Source organism: Aedes albopictus, chromosome 2, assembly GCF_035046485.1.
Source record: "Aedes albopictus strain Foshan chromosome 2, AalbF5, whole genome shotgun sequence".
Taxonomy (NCBI): domain Eukaryota; kingdom Metazoa; phylum Arthropoda; class Insecta; order Diptera; family Culicidae; genus Aedes; species Aedes albopictus.
Window position 1 is genome coordinate 159753154 of NC_085137.1, and position 18614 is coordinate 159771767.

At 40.4% G+C, this 18614-nt stretch overlaps 1 protein-coding gene across 1 annotated transcript; it reads left to right on the top strand.

Annotated features, from left to right (window-relative positions):
- Positions 1 to 68: 68 nt before the first annotated feature.
- On the top strand, positions 69 to 17528 carry LOC115254028 (trifunctional purine biosynthetic protein adenosine-3). Its single transcript, XM_029859471.2, has 7 exons — positions 69 to 544; positions 1112 to 1359; positions 11135 to 11529; positions 11915 to 12169; positions 14139 to 14361; positions 14579 to 14726; positions 14790 to 17528. Exons 1-7 carry the CDS (start codon positions 365 to 367, stop codon positions 17457 to 17459), a joined length of 4119 nt encoding a protein of 1372 aa, XP_029715331.1. The 5' UTR covers positions 69 to 364; the 3' UTR covers positions 17460 to 17528.
- The last annotated feature ends 1086 nt before the right edge of the window (positions 17529 to 18614 follow it).

Genomic DNA, 18614 nt, shown 5'->3' on the forward strand with positions numbered 1-18614 from the left:
TATAATGCAATCTCCATGGTTGTTGTACGCTAACGATAATCTACCGCTTTGTTCCGTGCTACTTGTAGGTACCCGTATAGGTACCATCAATCCAGTTCGGATGCTTGTACGAGTGCGCACATGGTTGGAGCAGGACTTAAATTGAAGTGCTTTCCTTTGAGAACCGTCATAATCTATTTAACCGCGCTACGATCAGTGCTAGTATATTTTTTCCTGATAATAAAAAGTGCCTTTTGTAAACTGATTGGTCGAATCTCGTTTTCGATAGTGAACGATAGTCAAGTGTTTGGGTGTGAATTTGAGAATATTGTTTAGTGTCTAGAAGATCTGACCTTCTCTAGTGGTGAACGAAATTGGACGAAACATGAGTGCGACCTTGAAGAATGTCCTGGTGGTTGGTGGTGGAGGTCGCGAACATGCCATGTGCTGGAAGCTGGCCCAGAGCCCCAAGGTGGCCAAGCTGTACGCCCTGCCTGGCAGTCCAGGTATCGGCCAGTTGGATAAAGTGACCCTCGTCAGCGATATCAGTGTGAAGAATCTCGACGTTAGTATTAGAAATATGAGCCACCGGCTCTGCACTGGTTACCTATCCCGGGTAGAAGTGAATAACAAATGGGGAACTAAATTGCAATTTATTGTGCAACCATTCAATATTTTACCTTTGTTGTGATGTTCACAAATGAGTTTGAGTGACTAGTAACAAGTTTATTGTTAGCTATAGCTAGAGCAAAACACAAAACTCTACTTGATTGGTATATTAATATGATTTCATTTCTGAAATGTTATGGTTGAAATAAAGCTATAAATTGTTTTATTTCAACCATAACATTTTTGAAATGAATGTTTAAGTTGAAATGTTTTGTTTCCTTTGTTATTCTATTCTACTTTTCTAAACCCTATAATTTCTACTTCTCGGATACTGAATTCAATAACTTCAAAAAACAAGAGGAAATGTTAATATACCGTACAGGCGTGGAAAATATTTTCCTCGCCATGCATTACGAGTCGAGCTCAAAAAGGGTTCAACGGATTGGTGACCTTTGATAATCGCGCGAAGTGTGTTATTGACAAAGTGGCGATCAATGGTTTTCTTATTTTTCCGTGTCGTTAGGCGATAGTTGCATGGTGCAAGAGCCATGCAATCGATCTGGTTGCGGTGGGACCTGAGGATCCTCTTGCCGAAGGGATTGGCGATAAGCTCCAGTCGGCGGGCATCAAGTGCTTCGGGCCGAGCCTGAAGGGAGCGCAGATCGAAGCGGATAAGAATTGGTCCAAGGACTTTATGCACCGGCATGGTATTCCGACGGCGCGATACTCTTCGTTCACGAAGGCGGATGATGCGAAGGCGTTCATTGGAAGGTATGTTTAACTATCATAAGTAAGGTGGCCCATACTTATACGAAAAACATAAAACTAAAAAGCTTGAGCTTGAGCTTGAGCTTGATTGACCGCCCGTGGATGCTACTCCAGTATCGCCAGACCAGCTACACTCACACAAGGACCAATGAGACAACTGCCGGGGACTAGCAGGCATCTTCAGTGTGTGAGCGTTGGTGATCTTCTATTTTTAGGCGACAATGGCGCCTGCCACGTCAGGTTGCAGGTCAATGTGGGGAAGGGGTAAGGAAGTGATGATTGCAATCGTTTGTATCCACATCTGGCCGAATATACCTCTGCGCCAGCACAAATTCATGCGGATGTTGGAATGTTGGTGGGAATTGGTTGGCAGAAGGTTCACACATTGGTGTGTGGATACCAGGGGAAGGTGATAGAATTGTGTGTTTTTATTATTTTGAAGATGTGCGGCACAGTTCGCTTGATTGCATAACTTGTAGGCGTTTTCTAACTGGATTGTGACACTGTGCTGTGAAAGTTTGGAAGGAAGGGAAACGGCTTTTTTAACCCGTTTCTGTTCTAGCGACGGCTATGAACATGTTTATATACATGAGTTGTATATGTAGAGAGCAGAGAGAAAGTATATAGAAAGATACAAAGTAGGAGGAAAGGGACGGGCCAGGGATTGAACCCAGGACCTTCTGCATATAAATCAGAAGCGGTAGCCACTAGACCACCAAGCCCGTCTATACGAAAAACATAAAACTAAAAAAAACACAAAGCCTTATCCCCTGTAGCTGTTGATTTTGACTTCCAGAATCTACGGGTAAAATTTGAGTGAAATCGATTAAGCCTAATGGGCGTTCAGTGAGCTCGGGAAAACTTAGTTTGGCCTAGAGTGACTGGAAGGGAGAGTGGCGTCATGTTCCAATTTTGACAGGTCTCCTGATCGCTGTTCCAATTTTGACATTGACGCCACCTATTCTCTAATAGCAGTGCTGAAAATGTCATTTCGACATACAGGGGATGGCCAAAATGTTTGGGAGCAACTTTTTTTCTCCCACAAAAAAATTCAACATGCTGTAACTTTTCACAGAGTGCATCAAAAAATCTAAAATTTTGACAATTTGTCAACCTGTTATATGTGCATCATTGGTACAAATTTGGGCTCGATTGATTAAATTTTCGCGAAGTTAGAACCGTTTGGGTAAAACACTATTATTTAGACAACTCATTTTTGAACGGTTATATCTCGGAAACCAGTGAACCGAATTGAATGATTTTTTTTAAGGCCGGACGGGACGGTGGCTGAATCGTCCGCCATTGCTCTGTTGCTAGTAAGATGCAAATCTCAACTTCTACTTCATATTATTGACTAGAAATTTGATCGTTCATTTGCTCACTTGTGGTGCACAATCGACTAAAGTTTCAGCTAAGGTACACCGGGGCAAGTTAAAACGGGTGGGGCAAGATGAAACGCAAAGTTTTGAAATAGATTTCAATACAATTCGAAATTTTTTTGTTCTCCATAAGATTGTTTGAATCAAAAACTATGTGTTATGGCATTCAAGCTGTTTACCATCATTGGATAACATCATGTTAACCCGCTGTTTCATCTTGCCCCACCCGTTTCAACTTGCCCCGGTGTACCTTACGTCAGTGCAGTGGAAATTGATATTCGCTTCTTCAAAATCGCGAGGCAAATTGTTAGAAAGAGAGGGAAGATAGGAAAAATTACACGTCGTCCCGTGCGGCCTTAACGTTTATCAACAATATATCAATACTTAATACGACGTTATAAAATGTAATACTTTCTCACGGCGAATTAAGTTATACCAGATTGAAATTTTTACCCATTAGAGGAAAATACGTCAAATTTACAATACCACACAAAAATTACTAAATGTGTTCTTCCTTCAATCTAAATAGGCTCTAATATATCTGATTAGAGATAACTTGAGAACAAAAGTGGAAAATCTTTGGATATCAACACTAAAATTTATTAACATTGATGTAAATATATTAGATTTTTTCGAGAAAAATCCAAAAAGTGTCAATCCATGATAATTTTTTTCAACGATTAAAAAGTACCTATGTTTTAAAGGTTTGTGAAGCATTTACACATTGTTAGTGTACGTTCAAAATTTCATTCAATTCGGTTTACTGGTTTCCGAGATATGACAGCTCAAAAATGAGATGTCTGAAAAATAGTGTTTTACCCGAACGGTTCTAACTTTGCGAAATATTAATCAATCGAGCCCAAATTTGTACCAATGATGCACACATAATAGGTTGACAAACAGTCAAAATTTGAGATTTATTGATGCACTTCATGAAAAGTTATAGCTTGTTAAACTTTTTTGTGAGAGAAAAAAAGTTGCCTATCCCAAACATTTTGGCCATCCCATGTACAGTAGACGTTCGATAAGTGCAACATGTTTACGTTTCAGTTACCGAATGAAATTCGCTAACTGCAACGACTGACAGCCGTCAAACAGTTGTCAATTGTAGTTAGACGCAGCCAGAATGCACTCAAAAACATCGCAATGCAGCTGTTAGTGCATCCGAAAAACATCGCAACTCTGATGACGTTTCGTTTTTGATAGATATCGGTGCGATAACTGCAAAACTGTTGCACTTAGCGGACTTGCAGTTAAAAAGCATTGCAGTTAAACCGTTTGCACCGAGCGATCGTCTACTGTATCTAAATACAATCACATCCAGCTCATTTTAGAAGCTCAACCTGAGATATGGCATATGAAAAACTTGTGCGGCTGGACTAGTTCTACAAGAAAGTCACGGAAACCCGCTTTTTTTTTAATAGTCAAGGTGAATGTCACGGACTACCTTCTAAAATTCGCAATTGATATTCATCATGAATATCATTGGCATGTTTCGAAGGTAGTCCGTGACATTTATCTTAAATCTTCGAAAAAGATCGGTTTTCCGTGACTTTCTTGTAGAGCTGATCTAGTCGCACAAGTTTTTCATATACCATATTCTCAGGTTGAGCTTCTAAAATGAGCTGGATGTCGTTGAATTTAGATATGGCAAAATGACATTTTCAGCACTGTCTAATAGCTTTCAACTGCGTTCTATAATACTGCATCTACGAAAGTTATTGGAAAAAATATTAACTATCATTGGCTCAGCTTAGACTGACTACACATTACAAGGCCGTAGCGTGCGGTTGGCCAGGTTGGCCCCCGCCAAGGGCGCCGAAAAGGCCTAAGGCTATAACGAAATAGGATGATGCTATTGTTTCCTTGAATGTTATCAAAAATTCACTATTTACTGTATCTTAGAAGATTGATCATCAGAGACGAACCAGCCAAGGGCTGAAAGTCTCTCTAATAAAGACATAAAAAAAATATTGATCATATGTGTTTTTACCGTCAGATTTCTCTAGATTATTTTGAATATTTAACATGATGCTACCTAGGAATCTATCTACTACAGTAGACGTTCGATAAGTGCAACATGTTTACGTTTCAGTTACCGAATGAAATTCGCTAACTGCAACAACTGACAGCCGTCAAACAGTTGTCAATTGCAGTTAGACGCAGCCAGAATGCACTCAAAAACATCGCAATGCAGCTGTAGTGCATCCGAAAAACATCGCAACTCTGATGACGTTTCTTTTTTGATAGATAGCGGTGCGATAACTGCAAAACTGTTGCACTTAGCGGACTTGCAGTTAGAAAGCATTGCAGTTAAACCGTTTGCACCGAGCGATCGTCTACTGTATTTTAATTTGGAAACTATTTAAAACGGGGTCAACATAGTGGGGTTGTTGGTATCGGACACTTGAGTATCCCGAATTTGGTTGTGGGAACTGGATTAGGGGCTGTGATCGAGGGTAATCATAAGAGCAGAGCAAAATCGATATGCGTTCGAAATTTTAGTGAAAGTTTCTTTCCGAAAATTTCTAAACATTCTCACTGTTCTTGCTTTGTTTCTATCAGAAAATCTTTCAAAAATTCTTTCAGAAACTCTTCGTAGGATTTCTTTGAAACATTCCTAAAAAATTCCTACAGAAACTCTCCCAAAAACTCCTTTAGGCTTCAGGGAATCTTAAAAAAATCAAATCAATTGTTTTTCTTGAGATTCCTCTCCAAATTTTTCGTTAGATTTCTTTAGAAACTCCTCCAAGGAGGCTTTCAGGAAGGGATTTGTTCAAAATTAATTATTATTATTATTATTATTTATTTAACTCAAAATTTGAAAAGAGGAAAAAGCCCCTTTGAGTGATTTCCTCAATTCCGAAATCTTTCTCAAAAAGGCACAAAACCTCTTTTTTCTTTTTGTTCAAAATTAATCAATGGAATCCTTTCGAAATATCTCCAAGGATTTTATGCAGATATTCTTCCACAATTTTTTCAGGGATAAATTTGAATATTTTCTTCCAAGATATCTTTAGAATTAGAAATTCCTCTACAGATTCCTTAAAAAAAAATCTAGAGATTGATGCTTTTATTTCTCAATACTTTTATATCAAAATTTCATTCCCGAGTTTCTTCTGGAAAATCTTCACTTAATTTCTTAGGAAATTTTGCAGTTTTTTTTCGGAAATTCTTACAAAAACATCTTTAAGGATTACTTAGGAATCCTACAGAAATCAATCCAGAAATGCCTGTGAGAATTTCTTGAGAAATTATTTCAAAGATTTTTATTAGAAAATGTTTTAGGGTAAGAAATCAAACTTTGAACTAGTCAAATTGTAATCTTAATTTGAACCATTTCAAAATTCATTAAAACGACGTACTTTTCAGCAGTGGCGTCTCGTCCATAGGTCCACTGCGTTCACTACACAGTTGATAAAAACTAAAATAAATCACTATAATGTCAACATTTTGCTACAAACGATATAAACTACTCATGCGATCCTTTTGATGTTCACAACTTCAAGTGAACAAACCACTATGAAATACTAGTGCGTATCCAATAGGAATCAAGTAAATTTTCCAACTTAATTTCACTATGCCACCAGCCTGCCGCTGCCAGAGTGCTCCACGCCGAAGCATGCGAAACATCCATGTGACAGCATCGCCAAAAATCTCTCGCCTCAGTTCACTTCCAGAAGTACACGGGAGCGCTGTATATGCATGCAAGAACTGTGTTTACCAGCGGGGCAGCGCGGACGTCAACCACGAATAGATGAGCCGTAGTCCACATGAATTTGACATGTTTGGGAAATTGACACTTTTGGGCACTCTGACAGATTTGGGATGTGCACGACGTTTGCGAATTAGTCATAACCATACGTTGTTACTTAAGTAAAACGTGTAAAACTAGCAAAAGGTTATCAAAATTTTAGGGTGCAATCGTTCGAAATTACACGACAACGCGGAGATAGCAAATAAATCAGTGAGAAATTGTGTAATACATAAATTTTCAGCACAAACAATTTTGAACGTGTTTTTGTTGTGAGCTACGGTGATTTTGCCTTTTGCTGGCCCCCTGGTGTTTACTTGTGTTCGACTGTTCTGTGCTGCTTTGGCAATGTATTAGTAAAATTGTTGTGCACTTCTTCCAATGGACGTGGGCCTCAGCGGGGGCCGGGGAAAGGAAAGTTTGTTTGCTTACACCAAGCTTGCGCTCGCGGGGAAGCTGCTAAGTTTGGCAACGTCGCATTTGAGCTACTGTATGCTTCAGCAAGAGAGCGAGGTGAAAGAGCAAAGCGAGAGAACTTGTACCATTCAACGGAGGCCGCCCATCCACTCTTTTGGCATGCGTGCATGCCTTTGGGTGGACCTGAATGGGTGGCATTTTCATTCACTACTAGTTTGCACGTCGCGTACGGTTTCATTTTCTAGCAACATTCAAAGGAAAATGTAGCGGGATATCGTAGACAATCTACTCCCGCAATTCGTTTGCCAGGCGGTCGATTGAGGAAAAGATTGTATCGCTTCTCGAATCATCTAAGTAGAATACCCTCTTCGATTGAGTACTCACATTTGTGCTTTCAATTCCGCCCTCTAATGCTTACCCTTGAAGCCCTTAAACAGATACGCTTGTTTAGACTACAGTCATAGCATAATCATGGGTTACTCACATGGGTCAATTTCATTTAAACTCTATTTGAATAGCATAGAGAACAGACAGACTAGTAATAGTTACAGAGTGACCCATAATTGTGCAATGGGTGTTCCACTTCTTTAGTGTCAGTTATCCACTTCTGAGTGGATTCTTCGAAGCTCAAAAGTTATTCCGAAAAAAAACCCTTAAAAATTGGTGGGCAATGTCTTCTCTCGCTTCCCAAATTTCGATAAAGTCCAGCTGACCAATGAGCTGAAAATGTTTTACACGAAAAAAGTCGCAGAGATAGCTAAGGTGCTTACTAAGAACAATTTGGAAGACGTCTTCTCAGAAACGTAGGTATCTGCTTATTCCTCCGATAATAACACTTACGTCTACAACTGATGCCGTTGGAAGGAGCTTTTCCATCTCAAAAGAATAAGAACCTATCTTCAGTTACAATGAGCGAGCAAAGACTAAAGAGGCTTAAACTGATGGCGGTAGAAAACCCTCTGTTTCATCAATTGAAACAACAAGGCAGTTTTCTCGACGAAATCGTCGATAGATTCGCTTGTCTAGCGGAGTTCAGGTTCCTGCTGTTTTCCATTCATACTACTCCCATGTGAAAACTATTCAAGTGCACAGTCAGCTTTACGGGTCACGAGACGCCTCTGAGAGGAAAATTTGCAATCCTGAACAATGATATTTACAAAATAAATAAAAAATCCAAGGGGATACTCAAGGTGACGAACTATACAAATTCTATTCAAAATCAGACACACTCATAGTCACCTATGCTAGAAGACTAAACCAACACAATCATAAAAACACAATCCACACAAGAGGGAACAAAAAGAAACGAACTCACCGAATAATCCTATTTAGTACACGGTAAAAATTCTGCACGCTGGATCTAAGGGAAAAATCCCTTAACTATTCAACGTCCCAATCAACATGATTTGAAATTCTTTTCCTTTTAAATCGCAATGCTGTCAGTTTTGATTTGAGAACCAAAACAAACCCACCGAAGAAATTAGCTGAAAATCACTTCGATTTGCACTAATGTACAAAGCAATACAATCCAAAGTGAAAAACTGTTGATTTGGTAATGACTGTTTTGGGCATGAAAGTAAATAAAAATGACAGGTAGTTGAAAGTGTTTTGATTCGATTCGCACCTCAATATCAGATGATACTACACTACTTAGTGGTAAAGCAGAAGACTGTGACTCTCAAGGTCCTGGTATCGAATCTTGGTGTTGCGGGGGTAAACTTTTTTATTTTTTATTTTGAAATCAAAACATTGTCTACAGTGAATTGAAGTGCACTTCTAGTAAAACTGAAGAGGCATTGGATGTTCTTTTTCAAATGATATTTAGATGATAACAAACTGTTTGGACAGTAGTGCGAATTCAAGTGCCAATCTGTTCATATCAGAGTGCAGATTTTTTACCGTGTAGGTTCTATGTGTTTGCCACTGACTGCAGCACTTACGCTTAAATGGCTACGCACCGAAAATGTGTTCGGCCTACGCATGCTCAATAAACAACAAAAATCCATGTCGCATACAGCATGAGTAACATTAGCACATTTTTTTTTCCTAAATTGCTCTCCGCATAGAAAAATTCGATCAATGGAATCATTCATATCATAAGATATTTGTTCGTTGAATGATTATTACAAAAGTAATAATAGTTTAATGATTGGATGATTAAAGTTGAAAAAATGGACATCATTCAATATGCTTCCAGTGTCGTACCACCTATAATGATGATACATATGTGGTACCCGGGGTTCGGGGTCAAATTGATCACTTTAAAACAACTTTTGAGGATAACATTAGTGCAATTCAAATATTGCCAAAAGAATTTCTGTAGAATCAGTACCCAGCGTGAAAATAAAAATTTCCGTATCCACTTAATTTTGCCCTTCTAAACCCGAATAACGCATCAAAACTCTTACAACTAGTAAATTTGACACTTGAAATGCAAAATTAAATTTTGAAATTTCCCTACTAACGCCTAAAAAGTGATTTCTGTTACAATAAATGACTTTTCGTCAAAAAAGATTTTTTTTTCAACTTCTTCATATTCAAAATAGTTTCATAACTTTCCAACCAAGGCTTCACAAAAATTTTAAAACAAAAATTTACGGGAAGTTCTAGTGGCAATCGATTGTTTAGAAGCAACGATTTTTTCTAAGTGAGAAATTCATTTCAAATTTCTAAAAAAATAAGGCAAAACTATCTTTTTATGACCCTAAAAGGGATACCTGGGGTCCATTGGCGCCTTTCAGAGCTCGTCTTTGATGGAACACACTCAGCGAGATGACGAAACTGAGGCCATGAAGGTATCCCTTTTAGGGTTAAACAAATAAAAGTCTGAACTCATCTGTAGACATCTATGGACTTGATAAGGTAAGAAATTTGAGATCATTACGACGCTTAGAAGTTCCTGGTATGTAATTACATTTAGTTCCCAAATGATCAATTTCACCCCGCTGATCAATTTGACCTCGGTTTACGGTACATAAATCTTTTTTTTTTAAATAATATGTACGCTCAGCATGCAAAAGCAGTTTTTAAAGCCTGTATCCGCAATAATCGGGACACAGAAGTAAGGCTGTAGCTCTGTAATGAATCGGCAAAATTGGCCAAATATTTGACTCAGAACTCTTTGGTGTATGTTTATTATTTGTGCCAAATTTCATAAAAATCGATGCATTACTTTCAACTGTGGATGAAAAACAAACAGACGTGGTTTTAAGCATTTTGTACAATCAAAACCAATTTTCATTCGCATAGTAGATGGTTCTTTTAGGCTACAGTTCAAAGTTCTGTGATGATAATTATGAAATTTCGTTAGCAGTTATGATACTTATAGCGACACTTTCTTGCAAAATTTCATCAACTTTTATCGATTGGTTTGAAAGCTACTTGTGTCGATAAGGGTGAGTGTTAGTGAAAATGTTTCGTGTTTTTCATGTGCGATGTTTGCCTATTCATAACTTTCGAATTTCTCTGCCAATTTTCACAGAAGGTAGTTGATTATGTGGATATTATGTCTGCAAAATTTGATGATTATTTGTATAGTACTTTCAACAGTAAAATCGAAACAATAAGGGGTGCTGACTAATTGCTGTCTGAGGGGCTAAAATCGCGTCCAATCCCAATACATGTTTCGGCTATAAAATTGTTGATAGTGCATCGATTCTTTTGAAATTTTGTGTATGCAATGAATGTAGATTGAGAGGTTTGTGTTAAAAATTTCAACCATTTTCTTTGCAAAATTCAAAAGTTTCAGCGCTGACAAGCAAAACTAGGGGCTGTACAAAATTCAATGGCGCACATTTTACTCTTTCATTGCTACAACAAAAAGTACATCCTCGATTCACATAAAATTTTGTAGGTGAAATGAACACAGCTTAAGATATTATTAGGCCAAATCCATGGCCAAATTTGAGCACTTTTTATATATCTATTACAGATTTATAGCTGTATTTCTGTGTCCCTATTATTGCGGATACAGGCTTTACTTACTTGTTTTAACATTCAAATGCAAACCGCTTTGAAATGGGTTAAATGAGCCCATGATTTGTGTTTCTGTGACTAGGTATATTATAAGCGGAAACCAGCACTTTTGGGTTAAGCTTTTAGATCACCTAGTAACAAAAAAAAAGTTACTTTTACAAGGATTACTAGAATTAACGGGTTGTTACTACAACCTATCATTTTACTATTGTGAATTCAAATCTGATTTTCATTATTAATTTCTGATTTCTAGCGCCTCGTTCGACGCACTGGTGGTGAAAGCCAGTGGCCTGGCCGCCGGCAAGGGCGTCATCGTAGCGGAGAACAAAAATCAAGCCTGCGCTGCAGTCGACGAGATCCTTGGCGACAAAAAGTTCGGCTCGGCCGGTGACGTAGTGGTGGTCGAAGAGAAGCTAACCGGCGAGGAGGTATCCGTACTGGCGTTCGTGGACTCCAAAACCGTCCGCGTAATGTTGCCTGCCCAGGACCACAAACGGCTACAAAACGAAGACCGGGGACCGAACACCGGCGGAATGGGAGCCTACTGTCCCTGCCCGATCATCACCCAGGAAGAGTTGAAGATGGTCACGCGAGAAGTGCTGCAGCGCGCCGTAGATGGCCTACGCAAGGAAGGCATCAAATACAACGGTCAGTAACTATAACGTACTATATTGTCGACGTATCTAGCGATAAGACGATGTTGTTATTGTTGAGCCGATTAGTGCTTGGGTCGGGTCAGACGCTAGTTGTAAACAGGCGTTGTTACTCTGCTAGTTGCCAATTACCGTAAAACGGGGTTCACCGTCAATTGGGGTGATGTCGGTAAGTTTTGAAGAAATCTGCGGTAACCTCGGGTGGAATGATTCATACTGATTCTTGTTACTCCGCTTATCAATGTTACTCCACTTAACGGTACACACTTTCTCCTGTATACAACTGCGCTCTGACTAACAAACACCGTATTGACGACGGACCAATATAGAGCTACTGATAATAACCGTTGTTGTTTCTTCGATGCGTCACGTGCTTTCAGGCGTACTGTACGCGGGAATGATGCTTACCCCCAGTGGACCGAAAACATTGGAGTTCAACTGTCGCTTCGGGGATCCTGAGACGCAGGTCATTCTACCACTGTTGCAGAGTGATCTGTTCGAGGTCATGGAGGCTTGTTGCGAGGATCGTTTGGAGAGCGTGGAGTTGAAGTTCCGGCAGGACGTGCACGCCGTAGGCGTGGTTATGGCAAGCAAGGGATACCCGGAAACCTCTACCAAGGGTTGCGTCATCAAAGGTAGGTACTGTTGGGTTAAATATTTTTTGCAATTTCTCATCGTAATAGGCTGTTTTACCTCACGCAAATCTGACAGGAAAAGGCCTACTTTCCCACACTAAATTATCAGTGCTGTAATGGTTCATTACAGCACTGATTTGCGTTGCGTAATGAACCATTACAGCACTGTTTTCAGTTTTGATCAACTTCTTGATGCTTTCTGGACGCAGGTTTGAAAAATTGTGACAATTGCACAGTATAACCTGCTATGATCAGACTTTCTTAAACATGGCTATGAACATCAAAGTGCAGTTTGATGTAAAAGTTTTGTTAAAAACTATCCTCAAGTGGTAATTTATAAAATTGCAAAAAACGTTGTACGCATCTCGGTGCAGAACTCGATTTTTACAGCACTCGTCGTACTTATCCAACTCGGCAAGCCTCGTTGGATAAGTGTACAACTCGTGCTGTAAAAACCTTCATTCTGCACCTTGTTGCGTAAACTACTATTAGGGTATTTGAATGATGCAAGGTTTCACACCAATGTTATGCAGCTGCGGCTAGCTAATATTGATCATAAACCAGACTCAAGGTTGTTAATAAATTATCGTTATCGCCGATAAAGTTAACGTCTGTTATCGTTTATCGTCGATAACGATAACGTCTTCAGGCGGAAGCTTCATCGGCGATACAGTTAACTGTGGCAATTATCGACTCGATAACGTCTCCGAAAAAAAATCTTCGCGATCTGACCGGTTGTTGATGCCATCACTAAGGTAGGGGGATTAGGGGCATAATGGACACCCTAAGCAAATGAGTATGTTCGGCCTGTATAACAGACAAAAACTCAACATATTATCAGTTGGCCTACAACTTTAACTTGTTTCCTACGTATTTCAATCATTCACAGCTTGTAGAATGGCATTATTGAGAAGAAATAATGAATTGAAAACCGTGTGTTTTTTCGGGTTGGCAGGAAAGGTACGGGGCGAAATGGACACCCATCGGGGCATAATGGACACCCCTACATATTTCATGCTGTATCTTTGAGAATATCGACCACTTAAGTAATTTGCCTACGGGGATCAATACCACAGATATAATACTCCATCTTAGACGAGTTTACAAAACTTCAAAGTTAATTAAATAAATTTTAGGCTAAAATAATCGGATTGATTTTTTTCAAACTTTGTAAAACGCCTAACAGTATCCAACGCGCGTACATCCATTCATAATTGCCAGTGTTCATTTCGCCCCGAATCGACTACACCATTGAAATTGCTATTTTTAGTATGTTCTGATCAAAAATATAATACTTCATCCATTGCTAAATCTGCGTATACATGTAGATAAGCTAACAATTCATTTGTTTGTATGGTGGACACACTCAAACACTCGTAATGCCTTATTTGCTGCTGCTTCGAAATTATAAGAAATCCACCATATGAAAAACATACTTCTATTTCAATGATATTTTGATTATTTTGAAGGAATATAAATGGTACTTTTGAAAAATAGAACAATGGCTTGTTCCTTTACACTTATGCATTCAACGTTTTACATTAAAGTCAACGGTTTCGGCAAAAACAGGGGTGTCCATTTCGCCCCGGGTGTCCATTATGCCCCTAATCCCCCTAACTAGATTTATCGCAAAATTATCGAAGCTACGTTGATCTTCGCGTTGATTCATCGTTTAATTATCGTTATCAAGAGATTATCGAGTAACCTTTATCGTTATCGAGTTTGCGTTGAGTTAACTGTCGATAATTTATCGGTTAACAACCTTGAACCAGACATTTTCTGGATTTGGAGGTTAAAGCGTTGTCTTATGAGCTTTCAAAAATAAACTAAAGAACTACATTTACAATTGGGAAGCGTCAGATCGTAGAAACACAATTTCTTAGCAACTGGCCGATCCTTGAGTAATGTTAAGAGTAGCTAATAAGTTGTATGTTGTGTACTAACACCCTATTTTTGATGCCCTTCGCAGGTCTTGAATCGATCGAGAAACGTCCGGATCATCTAGTGTTCCACAGTGGAGTCGGTAGAAACGCAGATGGTGAATTTGTGACCAATGGGGGTCGAGTGCTGATCAATGTGGTACTTCAGCCGAGTCTTCGAGCGGCAGCTGCCTTGGCTTCGGCAGCATGTTTCGACGTCAAGTTCGATGGATCGCAGTACAGGACCGATATAGCCCAGAAGGCATTGAAATAGTAATTTCAATTTGTTATATTCCTTCACATAATCTGCGCCCAGTTCATCAAATGATTGGCCATAATTCCTTTGTAGAAGTAGTTGTTATCAGAAACTCGAATAAACATTCGTAGACCATAGGTCTCCATGTAACAAACACCCCATAGTTGTTCACTTTCATGAGTATAGATGAACTTGGGAAACAACTTTTTTTTTCAAATTCTTTTCTCCCAACAGTTCGCAGCTGACATACAAAGGGTGTGGAGTTGATCGCGAAGCGGAGAGCGACCTTCTCAAGCGAATCGAACCACTGGCCAGAGGCACGGACCGTCCCGGTACCTTGAGATCCTTCAAAGGTTTCGGAGGTCTTCTTCGAATGAAAGAGGTTAGTTAATTTACCCAGTATTGGTAGAAATAGATTCTAACAAATCTTTTTCATCACTCCCAGGTCACCTACGAGGACGGCACCGGCAAACATGTCACCTACAAAGATCCCGTGCTGGTACAAGGAACGGACGGTGTCGGAACTAAGCTAAAAATTGCCGAAACCATGAACTATTGGGACAGTATCGGTATCGATTTGGTAGCCATGTGCGTGAACGATGTGCTTTGTGCCGGAGCAGAGCCGTTGGCATTCCTGGATTACATAGCCTGTGGCAAGCTGGATGTGCCGACGGCTGCGCTGATCGTCAAGGGAATTTCCGAAGGCTGTCGTGAAACCCATTGTGCCCTGCTGGGCGGTGAAACTGCTGAAATGCCTTCGATGTACGAACCTGGAAAGTACGACTTGGGAGGATATTGCGTCGGAGTTGTAGAGCACGACGCAATCCTTCCGAGGGTGGATGATATCAAAAGTGGAGATCTGTTGATCGGGCTCCCGTCCAGCGGAGTTCACAGCAACGGATTTAGTTTGGTCAACAAAATTCTCTCCGCCAATGGGTACAAACTGACTGACGTTGCTCCATTCAGTAAACACAAGCTATCTTTCGGAATGGAATTGCTGAAACCGACTACACTGTACATCAAATCAGTGTTGCCAGTTTTGCGGAAAGGTCAAGTCAAGGCCTTGGCACACATAACCGGTGGTGGTTTGGTCGAAAATATTCCTAGGGTCCTCTCAGCAGATTTGGCCGTGGAAATCGACGCCAACAACTTCAAAATTCTGCCCGTCTTTGGTTGGTTGGCTGCCAATGGTAATGTGCCCGATTCCGAAATGTTGCGAACCTTCAACTGCGGAGTTGGTATGGTCCTTGTAGTGCCTCCCAATGACAAGTCCTGGGAATCGCTTAAACCATACGGAGGTGCAGTCATCGGCAAGGTCTTGAATCGCAAATCCCCTAGCACACCACAAGTCGTTGTTAACAATTTCAGTCAAGCAATCGCTGAAGCTTCCAAACCTTTCAAGGGTACCACAACTAAAGTTGCGATTACGTACAAAGACAGCGGAGTGGACATAACAGCTGGAGACAATTTGGTAACAAAGATCAAACCATTCGCGAAGGCTACCACCAGGAAGGGTTGCATCGGAGGCTTGGGAGGTTTCGGAGGCCTTTTCAGATTGAAGGAAGCCGGATCTTTTAAGGACCCAGTTCTGGTTTTGACGACGGATGGAGTTGGAACCAAACTGAAAATCGCACAACAGATCAACCAACACGGGACGATCGGTATTGATCTGGTTGCGATGGGAGTTAACGATGGTCTGTGCAATGCCGCTGAGCCAATGAATTTCTTGGATTACTACGCCTGTGGTCACCTCGAGGTTGATGTAGCTGCACAGGTGATCTCAGGAATTGCAAAGGGTTGCACAGAGAGTGGGGCGGCTCTGCTTGGAGGAGAAACCGCCGAAATGCCTGGAATGTATGAGAAAGGAAGCTACGACCTTGCAGGATTTGTTTTGGGCGTTGCCGAGTACGATCATCTTCTGCCAAGAACTTCCAGCGTGACTGAGGGTGACGTAGTCATTGGACTGCCTTCATCTGGTCTGCACAGCAACGGCTTCAGTCTGGTACATAAAGTCATGAACTACGCTGGACTGAGCTACAACGATCGAGCATCTTTCAGCGCAACAAACAAATCTCTTGGAGAAGAACTTCTCACACCAACCCGCATCTATGCTAAAGAACTTCTTCCCATACTGAAAGCGAATCTCGTGAAAGCATTGACTCATGTAAAAACTGGCGGTCTAGCTGAGAATCTTTCGAAAGTTCTTTCACAAGGTACTCGGGTGGAAGTCGACGCCTCTCAATTCCACATCCCACCCGTTTTCGGATGGCTTTCCAAAACTGGTAATCTCTCAGCGCAAGAAATGCTACATACATTCAATTGTGGAGTTGGAATGGCATTGGTTGTTGCCAAGCAGCATGCTCAAACAGTTCTGGAGAAGCTTCAAAGTCAAAGGGCGACCCTAATTGGACGAGTTCTCAATTCCAGTGTCGATGAACCCAAAGTAACCGTCCTGAACTTCGTTGAATCTCTCAAGACGTGTCAGCTGACCAGCTGTCTTCCCAAGAAACGCATCGCTGTGCTGATATCTGGCTCGGGAAGTAATCTCCAGGCACTGATCGACGCCACAAGGGACACTACCTGCGGTATTCGAGGAGAAATAGTTTTCGTTCTGGCGAACAAGGACAACATTTATGGTTTGGAACGGGCAGCTAAGGCCGGTGTTCCTTCCAAGGTCATCCTGCACAAACAATTCCCAACCCGGGATCAATTCGACGCAGCTATGTTCGAAGAGCTGGAACGACAGAAGATTGACCTCATCTGCTTAGCAGGATTCATGCGTATCCTTTCGGAGGAATTCGTCAAGAAATGGAAGGGACGTCTGATCAACATCCATCCTGCTTTGCTGCCGAAACACAAGGGAATTCATGCTCAACGGCAGGCGCTGGAGGCCGGAGATTCCGAGTCGGGTTGTACCGTGCACTACGTCGACGAGGGAGTCGATACCGGGGCCATCATTTTGCAGGAGAGGGTACCGGTTTTGAAAGACGACACCGAAGAGACACTAACCGAGAGAATCCACCGTGCGGAGCATGTTGCATTCCCTAAAGCACTGCGACTGGTAGCCAACGGGTTGATCAGTCTAAACAAGGACGGAAAGGTGCAGTTGCATTAGAACGACGAACAGTGGTAGATGTTAGTGATAGAAATGTATCTTTTATAAAATAAAACTTTGGATATAATACGCCTTGCAGTTTCATACTCGTAGGGTGGGGCGGGGCAAGATGGGTCAGTGCCATTTTCGGGCGCATTACTCATGTTTTGATTATGTTAATAATTTTGTTAGATGACCAGCATGAATATACAAAAGTTTGGGGCATTGATTGAAAAATTATTCACTCTCATTGGAAATACAAAATAAAATGGTTTTTTGCCATTTTTCTTATGCGATACATTCCATATATTCTCCATATAAACGGCCGCGGGGCAAGATGGGTCACCTTCAATTTTGAACGTATTTTGGAGCATTCAAAAGTTATTTATTTTTTATTACAAGACTATCTCATAAATGACTTCAATCTCAAGCGGAATAAACGCTCAAAATTATAACATAAAATTATGATAATTTTTTAGTAAAAACATCGATTTTCAAGTCGCCTCAGGACCACTCAAATCGTAAAGTTTTTTATATTCCAAATAAATTTATAAAATGTTTACTAGTAGCTCTTGTTTACTCAGCATGGATATGGAGCATATTTGAATGCGGAACAAATCTTATATTTTGACGTTTTTCGTTGAGAAAATGTTAATTACTTAAAAGGTGACCCATCTTGCCCCGCACTTTTTTCACGGCACAAAATCGATCACTTTTTAAAACTGCTTGTTTAACATCATATTTTGTATTTAATAAACTTTTTATCGACTTTTAGCATAGCTAACTAGTGTATTAAAGAGTAGCGGACGAATGCAAACCAATCCGATTTGTATTTACGAAGTTATGGTGATCCATCCTTATGCGACCCATCTTGCCCCGCCCCACCCTATAGAAAATATTGAAATATTATTACCATGGCACAAACACAATCTGTATCTTTTTTTTAAATTTATTTATATTTGCAACTTATAATAAACTAACTTACACTTTGGTATTCATCACCTTTCCGAAGCACTACCTATTCACCCAACAAGATTTACTGCTACTATTCTTACTAATCAGTGTTGCCAGTTTCACAGAGAATGCTAAGTCACCACAACACGCACGTTATCACAACACACAGTGAGCACAATTCCTAAAGGAATCTCTGGGAATATATCTGTGGAAGTATCCTTA